Source organism: Chiloscyllium punctatum, chromosome 49 (genome assembly GCF_047496795.1).
Source record: "Chiloscyllium punctatum isolate Juve2018m chromosome 49, sChiPun1.3, whole genome shotgun sequence".
Taxonomy (NCBI): Eukaryota; Metazoa; Chordata; class Chondrichthyes; order Orectolobiformes; family Hemiscylliidae; genus Chiloscyllium; species Chiloscyllium punctatum.
Window position 1 is genome coordinate 37,211,768 of NC_092787.1, and position 18,366 is coordinate 37,230,133.

Consider the following 18,366-nt stretch of genomic DNA (forward strand, 5'->3'; position numbering starts at 1 on the left):
ACCCCTACATTTACCCCTTACCTAACACTACAGGCAATTTAGTATTGCCAAATTTACCTAACCTGCACATCTTTGGACTGTGGGAGGAAACCAGAGCACCCCAGAGGAAACCCACGCAGACACGGGGAGAACGTGCAAACTCCACACAGTCAGTCACCCGAGGCAGGAATTGAACCTGGGTCACTGGTGCTGTGAGGCAGCAGTGCTAACCACTGTGCCACCCACAGATAGTTTATACAAAATGACAAAAAAAAAAAGTGGTCCCAGCACTGATCCTTGTGGTACACAGGCCTCCAGTTGGAAAAGCAATCCTTTACCTTCGAGCCAGATCTGTATCCAAATGCTCTTAGATAAGTCTGGCCATAACCAGATTATCCACCTTCATACATTTCATTACATCCAACACCTCTATTGTGATACGGCCTGACGAAATGCCAAAATTTGTCCTTAATGTATTTATAAAATCCCTTGGGCTTCTCCTGAACCCTATTTGCCAAAGCTATCTCATGTCCCCTTTTTGCTCTCCCGATTTCCCTCCTAAGTATACTCATACTGCCTTTATAATCTAAGGATTCATATGATCTCTGCTGTCTATACCTGACATATGCTTCCTTCTTGTGATGTTTGAACTTGCATACCAACACAGCCTTGCGACATCTTTCCCTACAACTGCAGAAGGTATAATACTTGCCTGTTTACTTCCTCCTTCTTTAGTATCCAAGGACCCAAACACACTTTCCAGCTGAAGCAGTGGTTTACCTGTACTTCACCCAATCTGGTCAACTGCATTCGCTGTTCAATGTGCTCTCCTCGACATTTGGAGAAATGAAGTATAGACTGAATGACTGCTTTACAGAACACCTGATGATTTCTGTCCACCAAAAAGACCCCAAGTCACCATGTTGTTCCCTGGCCAACATCTCTAACCTAGGCTTGCTGCAGTGTTCCATTAAAGCTCAGCACAAGCTAGAAGAACAGCACCTCATTGTTGTGGTTCTGTTCATCGAGCTGGGAATTTGTGTTGCAGACATTTTGTCCTGTCTAGGTGACATCCTCAGTGCTTGGGAGCCTCCTGTGAAGCGCTTGTGATGTTTCCTCCAGTACTTATAGTGGTTTGTCTCTGCCGCTTCCGGTTGTCAGTTCCAGCTGTCCGCTGCAGTGGCCGGTATATTGGGTCCAGGTCAATGTGCTTATTGATTGAATCTGTGGATGAATGCCATGCCTCTAGGAATTCCCTGGCTGTTCTCTGTTTGGCTTGTCCGATAATAGTAGTGTTGTCCCAGTCGAACGCATGTTGCTGGTCATCGGAGCATGTGGCTACTAAGGATAGCTGGTCATGTCGTTTCATGGCTAGTTGGTGTACATGGATGCAGATCGTTAGCTGTCTTCCTGTTTGTCCTATGTAGTGTTTTGTGCAGTCCTTGCATGGGATTTTGTACACTACATTGGTTTTGCTCATGCTGGGTATCGGGTCCTTTGTCCTAGTGAATTGTTGTCTGAGTGTGGCTGTTGGTTTGTGTGCGGTTAGGAGTCCTAGTGGTTGCAGTAGTCTGGCTGTCATTTTCTGCTTAGGAACTGCCTTCTGGACTTAAATTTCAAATTCAACAATTTTAGGGCTTTGAATTCATGTCCCATGTCCTAACCCCAACCCCCTCACACATCAGGCCTTGTTAGAATATAGAATATTACAGTACAGTACAGCCCTTTGGCCCTCAATTGCACCAACCTGTGAATTCAATCTGAAGCGCATCTGACTATGCTATTCCATTTTCATCCATATGTTGATCTAATGACCACTTAAATGCCTTAAAGTTGGCAAGTCTACTCCTGTTGCAGGCATGTCAGTGTCACATGGTCTACTATTATTCACTACCCATTGTTAGCCACTAATAGTCCCCATTCATTCACCCCAGCTGACCATTATCCACTCCTAACTGTTCTTCACTCTGCTTGGGCTCTATCAATGATTTCCTCCTTTCTCCACACACACACACACAATCTTCTACATAAATAACAATTTTTTCCCAGCTCCCAACAGTTTTGATGAAAGGTCACTGGATTTCAAACATTTAACTTCCTACCTAACTCCTGGAACTCCCTTTGCAGGCTCTTTGTCATTACTATCAATAAGAACTACAACTTTTGGTTGCCCACACTCTCCCTTCAGAATATCCTGTGCTGCTCAAAGATATCTTTGGACGGCACCAGAGAGGCAACACACCATCCTGGAGTCTTGCTTGTGGCCACAGAATACTTGCACCCCTGATTACAGTTCCCTACTATAACCACTCTATCTACACTTCAACCGTTTCTGGTGTACAACAATGCCAGCCATGGTGACACTGATCTGGGGGCTGCTGCTTTCCCTGAGAGGCCATACCCCACGTGTCCACAGCATACCAGTTTGAAAAGGGAATGGCTATAGGGGCCTCCTGCACTGTCTGTCCACAGTTACCTAACTCTATTTCGCCCTTACTGGAGGTGTGACCAGCTTGCTAAAATGTGTTATCCATGAATGCTCCACAGCGAGTCCATCCACAGCTCCAGGTACTCCATACAGCAAATCAGGAACTTCAGGTAAACATACTTCCCACATTTATAATTGTCACCATTGACTAGAGGGATCAATGGTGAATATGCAATAGCTCATCTTTCAGGAATGTACATCAAATGCAAAAACAAAAGAATTGGCTCAATCATGGCTTGCAAAGCACTGCAATAAGCTTCTACGTATGTCCTTGATTTCTCATGTGTTACAGGAGAATTCCACAGGGCAGAATTCTTCTGCCTTATGACTAAATCAATCTTATTAACTACAGACAACAATCCAGGCACCAATTTTAAAATGTTACCCACCAGTTACCAAACACAGGTTTGGTGATCGAACTCCTGCTCTCTATTCTGAGCAGACTACAACTAAACAAAGTACTTTATCTCTCTCCAGACACCACTCCCTCAGTCTGCAAACCTGGTTCCTGACCAGCCAAGAGCAGGTCACTTTGGAGTTATGACTTCACCCCTAGTCTGCTGCTGTTCACCGTCCTTCAATCCATTGCTGCTTGGACTGACTCAGACATGGTGGGTTTTTTTTAGACCAATGTGTTGAGGAACCAACCAGAGACAGAATATTCTGCGTGGGTACCATGGAGTGAGAAAGGCTTAATTAACAATCTTGAATGGGGCACCTTGGAGAAGAGTCACCATGACAATTCTTCATTGAATCCAAAACTTGAATCCTGAACCTAAATAAAAAGAACTATGAGTGTATGAAGCACAAATTAACACGGATTGATTCGGGAACCTTATGTGAGGGATTGATGGCGGATAGGCAATGGCTTATCTTTGAGGAGTGTGTGCATGAATTAGATTAGATTAGATTACTTACAGTGTGGAAACAGGCCCTTCGGCCCAACAAGTCCACACCGCCCCGCCGAAGCGCAACCCACCCATACCCCTACCTTTACCCCTTACCTAACACTACGGGCAATTTAGCATGGCCAATTCACCTGACCTGCACATCTTTGGACTGTGGGAGGAAACCCACGCAGACACGGGGAGAACGTGCAAACTCCACACAGTTAGTCGCCTGAGGCGGGAATTGAACCTGGATCTCTGGCGCTGTGAGGCAGCAGTGCTAACCACTGTGCCACCGTGCCGCCCAAATTACAGCAGACATAAAAAGAAAAAGATAGATGGCTTAACCATGGCTTGCAAAAGACTGTAATAAAAGTTTCTATATATGTGGAAAAAAGATTAATACAAAATGTAGGTATCTTACAGTCAGAAACTTGGGAAATTAGAATGTGGAGTAATTGAACACACATTTTACAAATTATGACAAAAATAACTTCCCATATGTTACGGAACCAAGATGTAGTGAGCAGGTTTGGAATTGAAGGTAATCCATAGAAGTAAGAAAATTATGCTGGGTTAAAGGCTGATGATCTGCATCCCAGAATATACAAGATAGTGTATTTTGAAAATCTTGGATGCATTGGTGGTCATCCTCCAAAATTCTGTAGGCTCTGGAGCTGTTCATTTGGATTGAAGGGTGATAAATGTAACCCCACTATCTAAAAAGGGAGGGAGAGAAAGTAAAACAATTACAAACTAGTTAGTCTAATATCTTAACACTTGTCCCCAAATCTGTCAAGATGGCAAGATCCTTTATCAACTGAGGCATAAATAAAGGAAGGTTATGTTAGAGCTGGGACAGAACTTTGGTTAGGCCATATCTGAAGTTCTGGTCACCATATATTGGACAGATGTTACTGCACTGAAGGTGATGCAGAGGAGATTCACCAAGATGTTGCTCCAGATGGAGATTGAGGGGCATAGCCAGGGTATATAGAAAACAGCTGGTTCCCTTCATTGAAGGGTTAAAAGTCAAAAGTCAAAATATTTAAGGGGCATAATTTTAAGGTGAAGACAGGAGATTTAGAGAGATGACTGGAGGGCTGTCTTGTTCACCTGGAATGTGGTCGGGATCTGTATGGGAGGCAGGTAACCTCACAACCATTGGAGTATTTGGATGAAGACTTGAATTGTCATAATATTCACTAGTACTGGAAAGTGGGATTTGTGTAAACTTATTGTATTTTTGGCAGTACAGACTCAACGGGACAAGGGCCTCTTCTTTTAAACTGTATCATTCTGTGATCAGTGGTGGGGAAAGTACTGGATTCTATTATAAAAGTGATAAACCCATGCTTTCCAAATGTTAGGTTATGAAAAACAATTCAATTTAAGTTTTTCAGGGGTGATGCATATATGAAATGAGCTACCAGAGAAAGTAATAGAGGTAAGTACAATTACAACATTTGAAAAACATGACGCACGAGAGGAAAAGTTTAGAAGGATATGGGCCAAATCCAGGCAAATGGGATTAATTCAGTTGAAGAAACCTGGTTGGCATGGATGAGTTGGGCGGGTGGGTCTTGTTCCATGCTGTGACTTTCTGAAAATAACTAGAACAGAGAAGGTAGAACCAGTGGATATGCTTATTTGGATTTTCAGAAGGCTTTGATAATGTTCTATAATACTGGCTTGTGGGCAAAGGCATGGGATTGAGTAATATTGGCACAGATTGACAGGAAACAGAATTGGTCAACAGGAAACATAGAAGATAGGAGCAGGAGGAAGCCATTCAGCCATTTGAGCCTGCTCCACTATTCATCATGATCATTGCTGATTGTTCAACTTAATAGCCTAATCCTGCTTTCTCATAACCTTTGAATCCATTCACTCCAAGTGCTATATCTAGCTGCGTCTTGACTACACATGGTATCAACTACTTCCTGTGGTAATGAATTCCATAGGCACACCATTGTGTAAAGAAACATCTCATCTCCAGCCTAAATGGTCTATCCTGGTTCTGGATACACCCACCTTTGAGAACTTCCTTCCTGAAATCTACCCTATCTAGTCCTGTTACAATTTTAACAAGTCTCCATGCTATTCCTCCCTCATTTGTTTGAGCTCCAGTGAAAACAATCCTAACCTAGTCAGTCCCATCATCCCTGGAATCAGCTTGGTAAATGCTCACTGCTCTTGCTCTCAAGGGAGTGCAATGTTCTTCAGAAAAGGAAAGCAAAACTGCACACAATATTCTCGGTGTGGCCTCACGAAGGCCCTCTATGACTGAAACACATCCCTGCTCTTATATTTGAAACCTCTTGCAATGAAGGCCAACATACCATTTGTCTTCTTTACCACCTGGATGCTTACAGTGTGGGAATAAATCAGTCTTTTTCTGATTGGCTGCCAATGACGAGTGTGAAACTACAAGGATCAGTGCTTGGGCCCCAGCTGTTCATGGTGCATTAAATGACTTGGAGGGAACCAAATGCAATAGTTCCAAGTTTATGATGACAAACCAAGAGGAATTGAGAATTGAGGTAAGGAGGCCTCAAGATGATGGAGAAAAATTGAGTAAACAGACATAGCAGATGCAGTACAATGCAGCTAAATATGAAGTTATACACTGCAGTGAAAAACAAAAAAGGAACATTATTTAAATGGTAATAAATTGGGAAGTGTAGGTATACAAAGGAATCTGGTGTAAGGCTTTTGCCTGAAACGTCGATTTCGAAGCTCCTTGGATGCTGCCTGAACTGCTGTGCTCTTCCAGCACCACTAATCCAGTACTTGTATACCAGTCAATGAAAGTAGACAGACCGATATAGAAAACAATTAGAATGGCCTTCATAGCAGGAGAAAGAAAGTTCAACAGTTACATCAGGCCTACGTGAGATCACAGCTGGAGTACTGCATGCAGTTTTGGTTTCCCTAAGCAAGAAAGGAGATAGTTGCGCAGAGGGTGTATAATGGAGATTCAACAGGCAGAAATTTGGATGGCAGGATTGTCTCATGAGAAGAGATAGGTTTGACTGGGCCATTATTCACGAGAGTTTAGAAGGATGAGGGGAGATCTGATAGAATGTTATACAGTTCAACTATGGATGGACAGATTAGATGCAGAAGATATTTTCCTTCAACAAATTGCAAAATAGACAAAACACTTACTTTTGTAAAAAAATTAAATTGCAAGGCAAATTGAGCTGTACTTCTGCATTGAAATCCTACTTGGGCAGCACGGTGGCACAGTAGTTAGCACTGCTGCCTCACAGCAGAGACCTGGGTTCAATTCCTGCCTCAGGTGACTGTATGGAATTTGCACACATTCTCCCCATGTCTGCGTTAGCTCCAGTTTCCTCCCACAGTCCAAAGATGTGCTGGTCAAGTGAATTGGCCATGCTAAATTGCCCACAGTGTTAAGTGAAGGGGTAAATGTAGGGGTATGGGTGGGTTGTGCGTCGATGTGGACTTGTAGGGCCGAAGAGCCTGTTTCCACACTAAGTAATCTAATCTATATGTTGGTTGGGGTCTAGGTCCAGGGTACAATTTCAGGATAAGGGAGACCATTTAGGACTGAGATCAGGAAAAATGTCTTCACTCAAAAAAAACAATAGTGAACTTGTGGTATTCTCTACCACAGAAGCCTGTGGAGGGCAAGCCATTGACTATGTTCAAGAAAGAAATAGATTTGCCTCTAGACTTTAGAGACATCAAGGTGTACAGGGAGGAAGTACAAACATCACAGATCATATTGGATGTTGGAGCAGACCTGAAGGGCGGCCAAATGGCCTACTCCTAGTTTCTAAAATTGTTGCATTGTCAGAGAAGCAATACAGGAGGGATACTGACATATTGAACAATACTGAGTGACTGCTGTATTGTCAGAGATTCAGTACCTGTGTGTATGCATTTCTTTACATCTATGTACTTGTGCCCATCTCAGAGGGTGCCTGTACCAGAGTTGAACTTTTATCCAGTGTCTGCAATGTGATCTTGACTGAAGTTCTGTCCTTTATTGAAGGATCATTATAGTTCCAGCAAATGAATACATGATGGTGTTCAGTTTGTTCAATTTAGAGAAGTTTAACTTGAAGAATTTCATAATGTAAATATGTCTGCGAAGGTGAAGCCAATGTCTTAGGTGAGATCAAAGGTGGATTGTATTATTACTAGATGGGTTTGGAGTCAGACCTCCTGGGAGGAGGAAGGGATGATGTAGATAAAGATGTCACAAACATGATCATTTGTACCTATTTGCTGCCACTGGAATAGTGGGATTACAGACAGAGGGACTGGTAAAGGAAAATAAAGAACGAGCTGCCTGGGAGGTCAAGGCAGGTTTGATCCCTAATCTGGGTGCATATGCAATTTTCTCTTATATGGCTGAGAAATACAGAATACGGGAAGTGAATTCAGGCTAGTTACCTGATATACTGACCTTTGTCTGTACAATCACATCAGCACGAACTGTCGGTACAAATCACCATTTGCACAATTGTCCAAATCATGAATAATTTCACACTAATGTCAAAATAATCAATAGCAGACTGTGCAATCCCACCTGAAGTCACTACAAACAATACGACCAAAATCACAAGCAAAACAACAAACAAATTGTCAGTCAATATCTCTGCTGAGACATCACAAGGTCAGATTATGGTATTGAACTGGCCGTCCAGGAAAAAGTTTAAATCCCATGATGAGCTGAAATGTGAATTCAAATTAATTAATATAAATCAGGAATTGAAAACTAATCGAAGTACTGGTGCCACTCATCTGGTTCACTAATGTCTTTTAGAGAAGGAAATCTGCTGTCTTTATCCAGTATTGTCTACATGGGACTCTGGATATACCCAAATAGCAGAGAAACACAGAGCAAGAGTAGGCTGTGAGACCCTTCAGGCTTGTTTTGCCATTTATTTTGACCATTGCTCATCATCGAACTCAGTAGCATAGTACTGCTCTCCCCTCATCCCTTGGTGCCCTTTAGCTACAAGAGCTAACTTGTAAAATCTACTTCCATTTTAAAAACACAATGCTTTGGATTCAACCATTTTCTGTGGCAGTGAATTCCACAGAGTCACTACTTTCTGGGTGAAGAAACTTCTCATCTCAGTCCTAAAACGGTTTAGCTCTTAAACTATGATTCCTGGTTTTGGACTCCCCCCACCACAACGAACATTCTTCTAACCAGTCTACTGCTGATATACTTTTAGGAGATGTCCCCCATCATTCTTGTAAACTCCAGTTAATACAATCCAAACCAATTTAAATCTGTCCTCAAGTGTCAATCATACCATCCCAGGAATCAATTCGGTAAACCTTCACCACACACCCTCTACATCGGAGGAAGAATGTTGTTGCTAAGATCAAAACTACACACAATATTAAAAGGTGCAGTCTCACCAATTCCTGTATAAATTGCACTAAGATAGATCCTTGTTCCTGTATTCCAATACTCTCACTATGAAGGCCATCCTACTGTTGGCATTCTTTACTGCCTGCTGCAGCTGTTCGCTTACTGGTGCACGAGGATATCCAGGTCTTGAACATTCTCTTCATACCGTTTACAACCATTGAATTATTATTATTATTTCCTCGTCTTCCTATTTTATCCACATTATACTGCATTTGCCAACATACTCAGCCTAAACAAGTCACACTGCAACATCACTGCATCCTCCTCACATCCTTCCATCCAAATTTGCAGATGGTACAGATTGAAATTTACATTTAGTTTCCCAGAAATTACTGCCTGCCATTCAGAAAGAGATCAATTTCAGTGTTTCCCACTTAACCAATTTTCTATCAATTACCCTCAATCCCATGCACTTTACACATTAATCTCTTATGTAGGACTAGCTACCTACCTGGCAAAGGAGCTGTGTTCCAAAAGCTCATACTTCCAAAGAAGCCTGTTGTACTACAACCTGGTAGTGTGTGAATAAAATTCTTGATAATGGACTCTAGTGTATTCCCTGTTACCAACATCAGATTCACGTCTAAAATTCCTAACTTTCGCTCTGTAAATAACAGGGTTACATTAACTACCTTCCAATCCATTAAAATTATTCCAGAGTCTAAAGAATATTGGTAGAGGACCACCAATGCATCCATTATTTCTAAAGATCACTTACTTACATACTTTGAGATGTTGATTATCAAGCCCTGGGATTTTATCAGCTTTCAATCTAAATCACTTTCACCAATACAGATTTGTTTCAGTTCCCCCTTCTCACTAAACCAAGTGTCTCACAAGTAACAAAAAAAAAATCTCAATCTGACCAGTCACTCTCAGGATTCTTCTTGCACAGTATTGAGCTTGGTATTTGTACAGTGTCTATTAGCTGAACTACTGCTGATACAATTCCTATTGGCCAATAAATATCAAATCATAAATATGGGTAGGAATGTAGCCCTTGGCCCATAGAACCTGCTGGACCTTTCAATAAAGTGTCTTACTTGCTTGTAGCCTCAACTCCACTTTGCATCTGTCACCTCACCACCCCCCCCCAACCCTTTACTCCCTTGTCAACCAACCTGTCCCCTCTAGTTCTAAGATTCCCCACAAGAATCATCATACCCACGGCAATACTGTCACAACACTTCAATCTTAGGGGCATCAATAAGATCGCCTCATTCTCAAACTCCAACATTGAGCAAGTTGACTATCTAAAAGCAAACCCCTTCCTCCCAGGAATCAGAAGAGTGAACCTTCACTCATTGCTTCATATGCAAATGAACACTCCTTAAGGTTAAAACCCTGCACTTTAATATTCAGCCCACCCCATCCCTGTAATAAAGGCCAACATTCCATGTACCTTCCTAATTTCACACTGTACCTATGTTACCATTGTGATGTAGGACACCCAGACCCCATTGTACAGCAACATTCTGCGATCTTTCCCTATTACATATTCTGCGTTTTTATTCTTCCTGCAAAAGTGGACAAGCTTGTTTTCTTACATTATACTCAATTTCTCAACATTTTGCCCAATTACATAACCAGTCTATATAACTTCAACAAAAAAAACTTTATCTTTCTCACAGTTTGCTTTCTGACCTAACTTTGTATTATATGCAAATTGGGCTACAATTTAGTCTGTCCTTTCATCCAAGTAATTAATATAGACCATAATTTTCATGCAGAGTAAATTAAAATCAGCTGAAATCTGACATCTGTAATGTTGGGAGCTTCAGAAGGAGGTTAAAATGGATCACCTGTCCTACATTGCTGGCTGAAGATGGTTCTGCACTGCTGGTTGCTTCAGTCATCTTTTTCATTGATGTGCTGGACTCTTCAGTTAAAAATCAAGATCATTCATGTCTAGAGCATGTTGCTAACATTAAGTTCAGTTATTTTAGAGTTCTGAAGGTCACAGGCTCAATATATTTATGGTTTTCTTTTCACAGAAGCTGCCAAACCTGCAGAGTTTCTAAAGCAATTTCAGATCTCCAGCATCTATGTTTTTGCTTTACCCAAGGTTAAAATATCCATCAGTTATCACAGTATCTTTCTTATAATCTTAATACTTTGGGCTTCTGTTTTGCCCTACACTATAGGTACTATCAAAACCTAACAAACAAACAGACTGACTCAGTAACAGAACCAGCACTATCTTCAACCTTCAACATCATTGGCACAAAGCTCATTGGCATAAGCATTACTGATAGTTTTGAGTAAAGATTATGCTATTACACACAAACATAATCAGTTTCAGCACTATTAGGACAATCCCTGCTGGTTCAACAGACACAACTATACCACCACAAATCACAAATAACACTCTTGAAAAATCTCTTGTGACAATCTCCACAAGTGGATTTGCTGCATGCTAGCAATTTGAGAAGATTTGTAGCTCAGGTTGAGGATCTGGATGTAGGTTTGCTTGCTGATCCGAAAGGCTCGTTTTCAGACGTTTCGTCACCATACTAGGCAACATCAGTGAGCCTCCGGATGAAGAACTGGTGGTATGGCCTGCTTTCTATATGTTTAGGTTTTCTTGGGTTGGGTGACATAATTTCTTGTCGAGATGACACTTCTGTTTCGTTTTCTCAGGGGGTGGTAAATGGGATCCAAGTTACCCTGATAAACAGAAAGTGACATCACCAACCCAAGGAAACCTAAACATATAAATAGAAAGCAGGCCACACGATCAGTGCTCCATCTGGAGGCTCACTAATGATGTTACCTCGTATGGTGACAAAACGTCCGAAAACAAACCTTCCTGCTCAGCGAGCAAACCTAGATTCAGATTCTGCCCTATTTATGACACAAACATGCATTCAATCACTTCCAGCATAGCGTCTTAAACAATGCACCCAGGAATCAACTCAAACTAACCATTTTAGATTAACTATTGAGATGACAGGGTTAACTTTAACCTTATAACAAAAGCTGCTATAATGAAATTTGACAGTCAGGACTTTCTGAAACCAGGGTGTTTAACTAAAACCAGCGAGAGGCAAGTTGAAGGAGGTAGTGAAGTTAGATTAAAACTGGACTACAGGGAAATGAGCAGGGGCAATGGAAGCAAATGAATTGCTCTTGCAAAGAACCAGCTCAGGCTCAACAGAAAGGAAAGGCTGTTTATATTTTGTAATCATTCTGATTTCACAACTTCTTCCAGCACAAAGAACTGCCTAGATGGTACTAACTAGCAATGTCTGCTTAATCCAAAAAAGAACTACTAGTTTTCCAGGACTAAATACTACTGATCCCATTGGTGTTTGGACCCTGCTCTTCAGCCTGTATCTTAATGCCACTAGTGATGCACTTATTTAAAAGCTGGGTATTGTACTTAAACCGTGAAGTTTGACATTTATTTCTAAGGCCATTGAAAGCTTGCCAAATCACAGGCTCATCCCCATTGTGACTTAATATCCAGGAAAGGTGTCTCACTTGTTCTTTCACACTGGGTGGTGCTATCTGCACAATAATCAGCAGAGTGTCAGCCACAGCTTCCTCTCCTGAGGCAATTCATTTCAAACAATTCCACAGCTGAAGAGAGTTTATCATCTCAGACCTGTTACTTTACAGCTGTATAGTCAGAAGTGGTGCGGAAAAAAATACTCAGACTTCTCAAGCCAGTCCATGGGTTGGATTAAAGTTGGATTTCAGTTTGGAAAGAACAATGTTTAAAAACAAAGGCGACAGAAATTGTAGAAGCACTTCCACAGCAACGTTGAAAACCTATAGTGAAATGCCCAGTAGTTTGATTATTTAAATAAGCCAGAGTTACATGTATTTATGCACAGTCCTGACACTGGTGCTGTATTTTATCCAATGCAGTTGAAGCTCAGTCAGTAGACTGCTGTGAACTGACATTGCCTGTTGTCTCAGATTTGAATGTGAAAACAAGGACCCTGCTTTGTTAAGTTTTTTTTTCTGGCTGAAAGCCTGTTCATCGTGCCACGCTTTTAGCCTCAGAGGAGTTGGATGTGGTATTGCCGGCCCCTCATTAGCATAGCAGCTGTCGCCCAGCCCAAAGACGAGAAAGGAAAGGAGGGTAGCAGCCCAGGCAGGACATTCTGATCAGGATCAGCTGACAATGGTAGTTACGGCAGGAGTCAGGCAATCAACTAGAGAATGCCAGACACCCAGGGAGACGCAACTGAACAGAGGCACCCTACTCCCTGGGATGGAGAAGGAGAGAGAGAATTGCATATCCAGGAACAGAGAGATGTGAAGGTTGTCATCATGGGATAGGATGATTAGAAACAAGATATTTTCTTAGTCAACTTTTAAAAGATATATTCAAAACTCAGAAGATGAAACATTAATCCCAGTCTCCTTGCTCAAATATGGGGACACTGCCACTGTGCCTCAAGAGCCCAAAAGAATAATGGGGGTCAAATTTTAGTCAGCTGACAAGACAACAGTCCAAAGTGGAGCCTTTCACTTTAATCAGACAATAACAATTAAAAAGATACACATACTTACTATAATGTGCAAGTGAGTGCAGATATTTAAAATATGCTATTTAAAAAAAAACAGACCACCCAGTGAATTCAGGGCTGCAAGCTGTATCTATTCACATCACTTTCAAACAAAAGTTCGATTTTTAAATTGGGTCTCATTAGACCAAGACCATAGGAACAGTTTTCAACTTTTCAAGTAGAGAGTAACATGGACCTTCAGACAGATCCATAAACTCTTCATTTCAGTTTGACAGCTTCATCAGCTCTCTCTAAGATCAGGGTTATCAAGAAGCAAGCAGCATTGTTTTTGCAGCAACTGGTCATTTGCAACAAAGTTTAAGATGTTGACAGTAATAGGGAGAATGGAGATTGACTTGATATTGTAACAAGGACAGTGGAATGACCATCCAAAAGACCACATATAGGTGACAATATCATTACAATGTGCACAGGTCCAATGTGCAATCAGGATCACAGAGTGCAGACAAAATGTCAGTTCTAGTTTAATAGGAAAGGAAAAGGTTCAGCACTTTGGAGGATGGAACAGTCTTGTTGAATATATTGGCTTTAAGGGCGGCACGGTGGCTCAGTGGTTAGCACTGCTGCCTCACAGCACCAGGGACCCAGATTCAATTCCAGCCTTGGGCAACTGTGTGTGGAGTCTGCACATTCTCCCTGTGTCTGCATGGGTTTCCTCCCACAATCCACAAAGATGTGCAGGGTAGGTGAATTGGCTATGCTAAAAATTGCCCATCGTGTTAGGTGCACTAGTCAGGGATAAATGTAGGGTCGGGGAATGGGTTACTCTTTGGAGGGTCGATGTGGACTTGTTCAGTCAAAGGGCCTGTTTCCATACTGTAGGGAATCTAATTTAAAGTAGTAAGAATGGTAAAATGATAACATCATTTGAAATAGCACTAGAGGCCCAGGCCAACACGACGACAGGGCTTCAAATCCAACCATGGCAACTGGTGGTAATTAAATGTAATATTCAAATTACACTTAAATATGAATTTAAAGGCAGTCTGGTTAACAGTGACCATGAAAATATTATTGGTTGCCATAAAAAAAGCCACCTAGTTCACTAATATGTTTTAGAGAAGGAAATCTGAGGTGCTCACAAGATATAGTCTACTTGAGATTTGACTCGCAAAGTGCCTAACTCTACTGAATCAGCCTTACAAGCCACAAATTTAAGAGGGGTTAGGGATGGGCAACAAAATATGGTATGTCTGTGAAAGAAAAAAAAAGAGACAAGTCCTCAAACAAAATTCAGGTTATTAACATTACAAATTGAGGATAATTTGTACATGCACACAAGGAGACAGTTGATAGTATAGGCTGCAGAAAAGGACAGTAGAAAGAAAAGGCAGTGTACATGAGCATTGGTTATAGATACCACTATTGGCAGATAGCAAAGGCAGGGTTAGTAGCAGAAGGGAAAGTATAGGTCATGCTACAGAGGATAGGCAGTTCAGAGACAGGAAGCAAGGACAGATAGTGGAAGATAGGGTTCAACCAAAATGGCAGAATAGACACGACAGATAGCGTACACTCAGAAGAGATCAAAAAGCCAGTATTGTTTGGGGTGGTTGAGTAATACAGGGAAAAAGAGCAGATGGTGTTGTGAGGTAAGCAATGCAGACAGGGGAGTTGGGTTACCACACATGACACGGACAATACAGCCACCAGCGTACTCCCTTCCCCAGTCAGCGCCGGAAGAAAGAGCAGGTAGTCTGTGGGACAGAAGGAATGTGTGCAGCAGTGTTAGCGCAACCAGAAAGAGAGAGAGCGGCAGAAGATAATGTACACGGAGACGATAATGTACATGCAGGCACGACATTAAAAGGTAGAAGGGGCAGTGCAAGGAACCCATGTGTGGAGGGTGCAGAAAGGCAGTTGGAACACCACAGGCAGGGAGAGCGGGCAACACTGGCCGAGGGAGTTGCAGTAGCAGGATGTTATTAGCAGCATGAGGTGAGAGGCTCATACAGGGACTTTCACATTAGGATAGAGACATGATATCCGAGCACTAATGGCAAACTGTTGGTGCGTGGGTCCCTTTGCACCAGAACCCCAATACCTACCTACCGACTGAGTGCTGGGCCGTGTACCCCATCCCTGACAGACTCCTGGGGCTGATCTGGAGTGTTAACCCCCTCCCCCTCAGACCCTTTGCCTTGAGCTGCTGCCGCCTCAGACCCAAGGCCCGCGGTCGGGTTTAAGAGGGGGAAGGGGAAGAGAATATCCCGGACCGGACACGGTCTGTCTCTTTCACAGATTTATTGTTACATTATTGACATCGACATGAGAACAGCCCGAGAGTCCACGAGAGTCCATCCAGGGCCGGAGGGTGGGTAGAGGGGGGCGGGTGCGGTTCCCTCAGCCCGAGCTGAGTGAGTGGAGGGAGGTTGAGGGGGAGGGGAGCGAGGGCCCCTTGCAGCCGGGGCCTATCCCTCTGTCCCCAAGCCCGGCTCCAGTCCCGGCCTCAGTCCGTGTTAACGCTGCCATCCCAGTGAGGTAGATGCGGCGGGGCGACCCCGTGGCTTGCCCGTGTGTGTGTGGGGGGGAGGGGGTGGTTGTGGGGGGGGGCTGGGGCGGGGAAAGTGTCCCCCGCTCACCGGGATCCTCTCCCCGGCCCCGGCCTCACCGAGCGCCGCTCGCCCCGTACTTGGCCTTGGTGATGAGGTAGAGGACGATGTCCTGGTGCCCGCCGAACGCGGCGATGTGCAGGGCGCTCCAGCCGTCGCGGTTCGCCAGGCGGATGTCGGCGCCGAACTTGACGAGCAGCTTGACGAGCTCCAGGTTGCCCGCGATCACCGACTGGTGCAGCGCCGTCTGCCCCTCGGGCCCGAACGAGTTCACATTGAAAGGGCAGTCCGCCATGTTCTGCAGCAGCGACTGCAGCTCCCGGGTGTTGCCGCGCCTCACCGCCTCCTGGAACATCCGCTGCGGGGCGGCGGCCGGGGAGAGCTCCGCCTGGCTCATAGCTCCAGGCCGGGGGAGCGTCCCGCTGGCTCCACGGCCCCCAATGCGCCGGGGGGGGCGGGGGGCGGGGTGAAGGGATCGGCTGCCGATCCTGGGGCGCTCTCTCTCTCTCTCTCTGGCGCCGGCTGCCTCCGAGAGCCGCTCCCGGCGGTGTCCGCCCCCACCCCCCCTCCTTCACTCCGAGGCCCGGGCTCGCTCTGTCTCTCTCGGTGTCTCCCCGCTTCCTGTCCGAGGCCGGCGCTCTCTCTGTGTCCGGGGGGGAGGGGGGGCCTGCTCGCTCTCAGTCTCCGCTCCCTCTCCCGGGCTCGCGCTCTCTCTCTCTGTGTGTGCAGGCCCCGCTCGAGCGGGTGGCCGGGCGCGCTCGCGCTCTCCCTCCCAGTTCAAACCCTACTTTCCGTTACCAGGCTCTGGCCGCCCCCCTGCCGCCGTTGGAGCTTTTGACGGGCGCGCGGGAGATTACCATGACAATGGAACGCTGGGCGCCTCGGGATTCCACAGTGCGGGCGAATCACACCCCGCCGCCCATCCCCCCCACCCCCGCCGCTGCACTCTGATTGGCCGAGGACCCACGTGGTGCATGTACGGTCCCTTGTTTTGCAATGACAGGTGGGCGGTGCCTGAGTTAATTCATTAAAATTCTGGAGCGTGGGAACCAAGAGAGCAGATCTTCCCAGAGAGAAATACACACAGATACTCAGATCAAAACACAGATATTCAGATAGTTATTCAGATAAAAACGGATATTCGAATAAAAATAGAAATATTCAGATATAGGTATGTTCACAAAGGTTCTAATCCAATGATAATCGGACACACATAGAGAAAATTGTCACACAATTCAGATAGTGACTGGCAGCTGGACACACAATTCAGATCGACACATGGAAATACATAAATATTCAGATTAAAAAGAAATAGGTGGAGACCATTCAGCCCCTTGAACTTGCTCTATCATTTTGTATAATCATGTTTGATCTTCGGCTTCAATTCCACTTAACCACTGACTCTCCATGTCCCTTAGAGACCAAACATCTGTCAATCCCAGCCTCGAATGAAAGTAACAGTGGAGAGGATATACTGTACCCTTTCTGGTAGAGAATTTCAAAGGCTCATAATTTTTGCTTCATCTAAATCTTAAGCAATCAGGCCCTTACCACGAGACAGTGCTCCACCTACCAACACATGGACACCAGAGAAATGATGTGGACCATGGCATACTCTTATAGAATAAGAAAAGGAAACAGGCATAGGCCATTCAGCCCCTCAAGCCTGATTACCATTCAATGAGATCATGGCTAAGCCCACATTCCTTATATCAGTTTGCCTGTCCTTTCTCCATAATGCTTGATTCCCCAACTGAAGAATCTACCTATCTCAGCCTTTGATATACACAGAGACTCTGTCCCTCACCATTCTCTGTGGCAAGGAATTCCAAAGACTCTCAACCCTCTTGGAGAAGAAATTCTTCCTCATCTTAGTCTTAAATTGGCATCCCTTAAATCTTTGATTTCGAAGCTCCTTGGATGCTGCCTGAACTGCTGTGCTCTTCCAGCACCACTAATCCAGAATCCCTTAAATCTGACATTTACGCTCCCTAATCCTAAACTCTTTTATAAGGGGAAACATCTGCGCAGCAATGACCCTGTCAAGCCCCTGAAGAACAACTCCCATGAACAGTCCTAACCTGTTCAGCCTTTGCTCATAAGACAATCCCTCCGCACCAGGGATTATTCTAGCGAACACTCTTTGAACTGCTTCCAATGATATCTTTCGTTAAAGGGGACTGAACTGCTCACAGTACTGCAGATGTAGTTTCACCAGCATGTTGTACAGTTGCAGTAAAACTTGGTTTTCTTGTAATCCATATCTGTTAAATTAAGGGCCAACATTCCGTTAGCCTTCCTGATTACCTGCTACACCTGTGTGTTAGCTTTCAGTGCTTCCTGTTAACTCCAGAAAATATGTACCCTAATTTACTTAAACTCATTATAGGCCAACTCCCTCATTTGAGGGATCAGTTATGTGCACCTTTGCTATACTGCTTTCAATGCAAGTTTAGTCTTCTTTAAATACAGAGAACAAAACTGTACATGCTATTGC

General features: G+C 44.0%; 1 protein-coding gene across 1 annotated transcript; it reads right to left on the bottom strand.

The window, feature by feature from the left end:
* Positions 1 to 13,241: 13,241 nt before the first annotated feature.
* On the bottom strand, positions 13,242 to 16,759 carry nrarpa (NOTCH regulated ankyrin repeat protein a). Its single transcript, XM_072566216.1, has one exon. It carries the CDS (start codon positions 16,264 to 16,266, stop codon positions 15,925 to 15,927), a length of 342 nt encoding a protein of 113 aa, XP_072422317.1. The 5' UTR covers positions 16,267 to 16,759; the 3' UTR covers positions 13,242 to 15,924.
* Between the last annotated feature and the right edge of the window lie 1,607 nt (positions 16,760 to 18,366).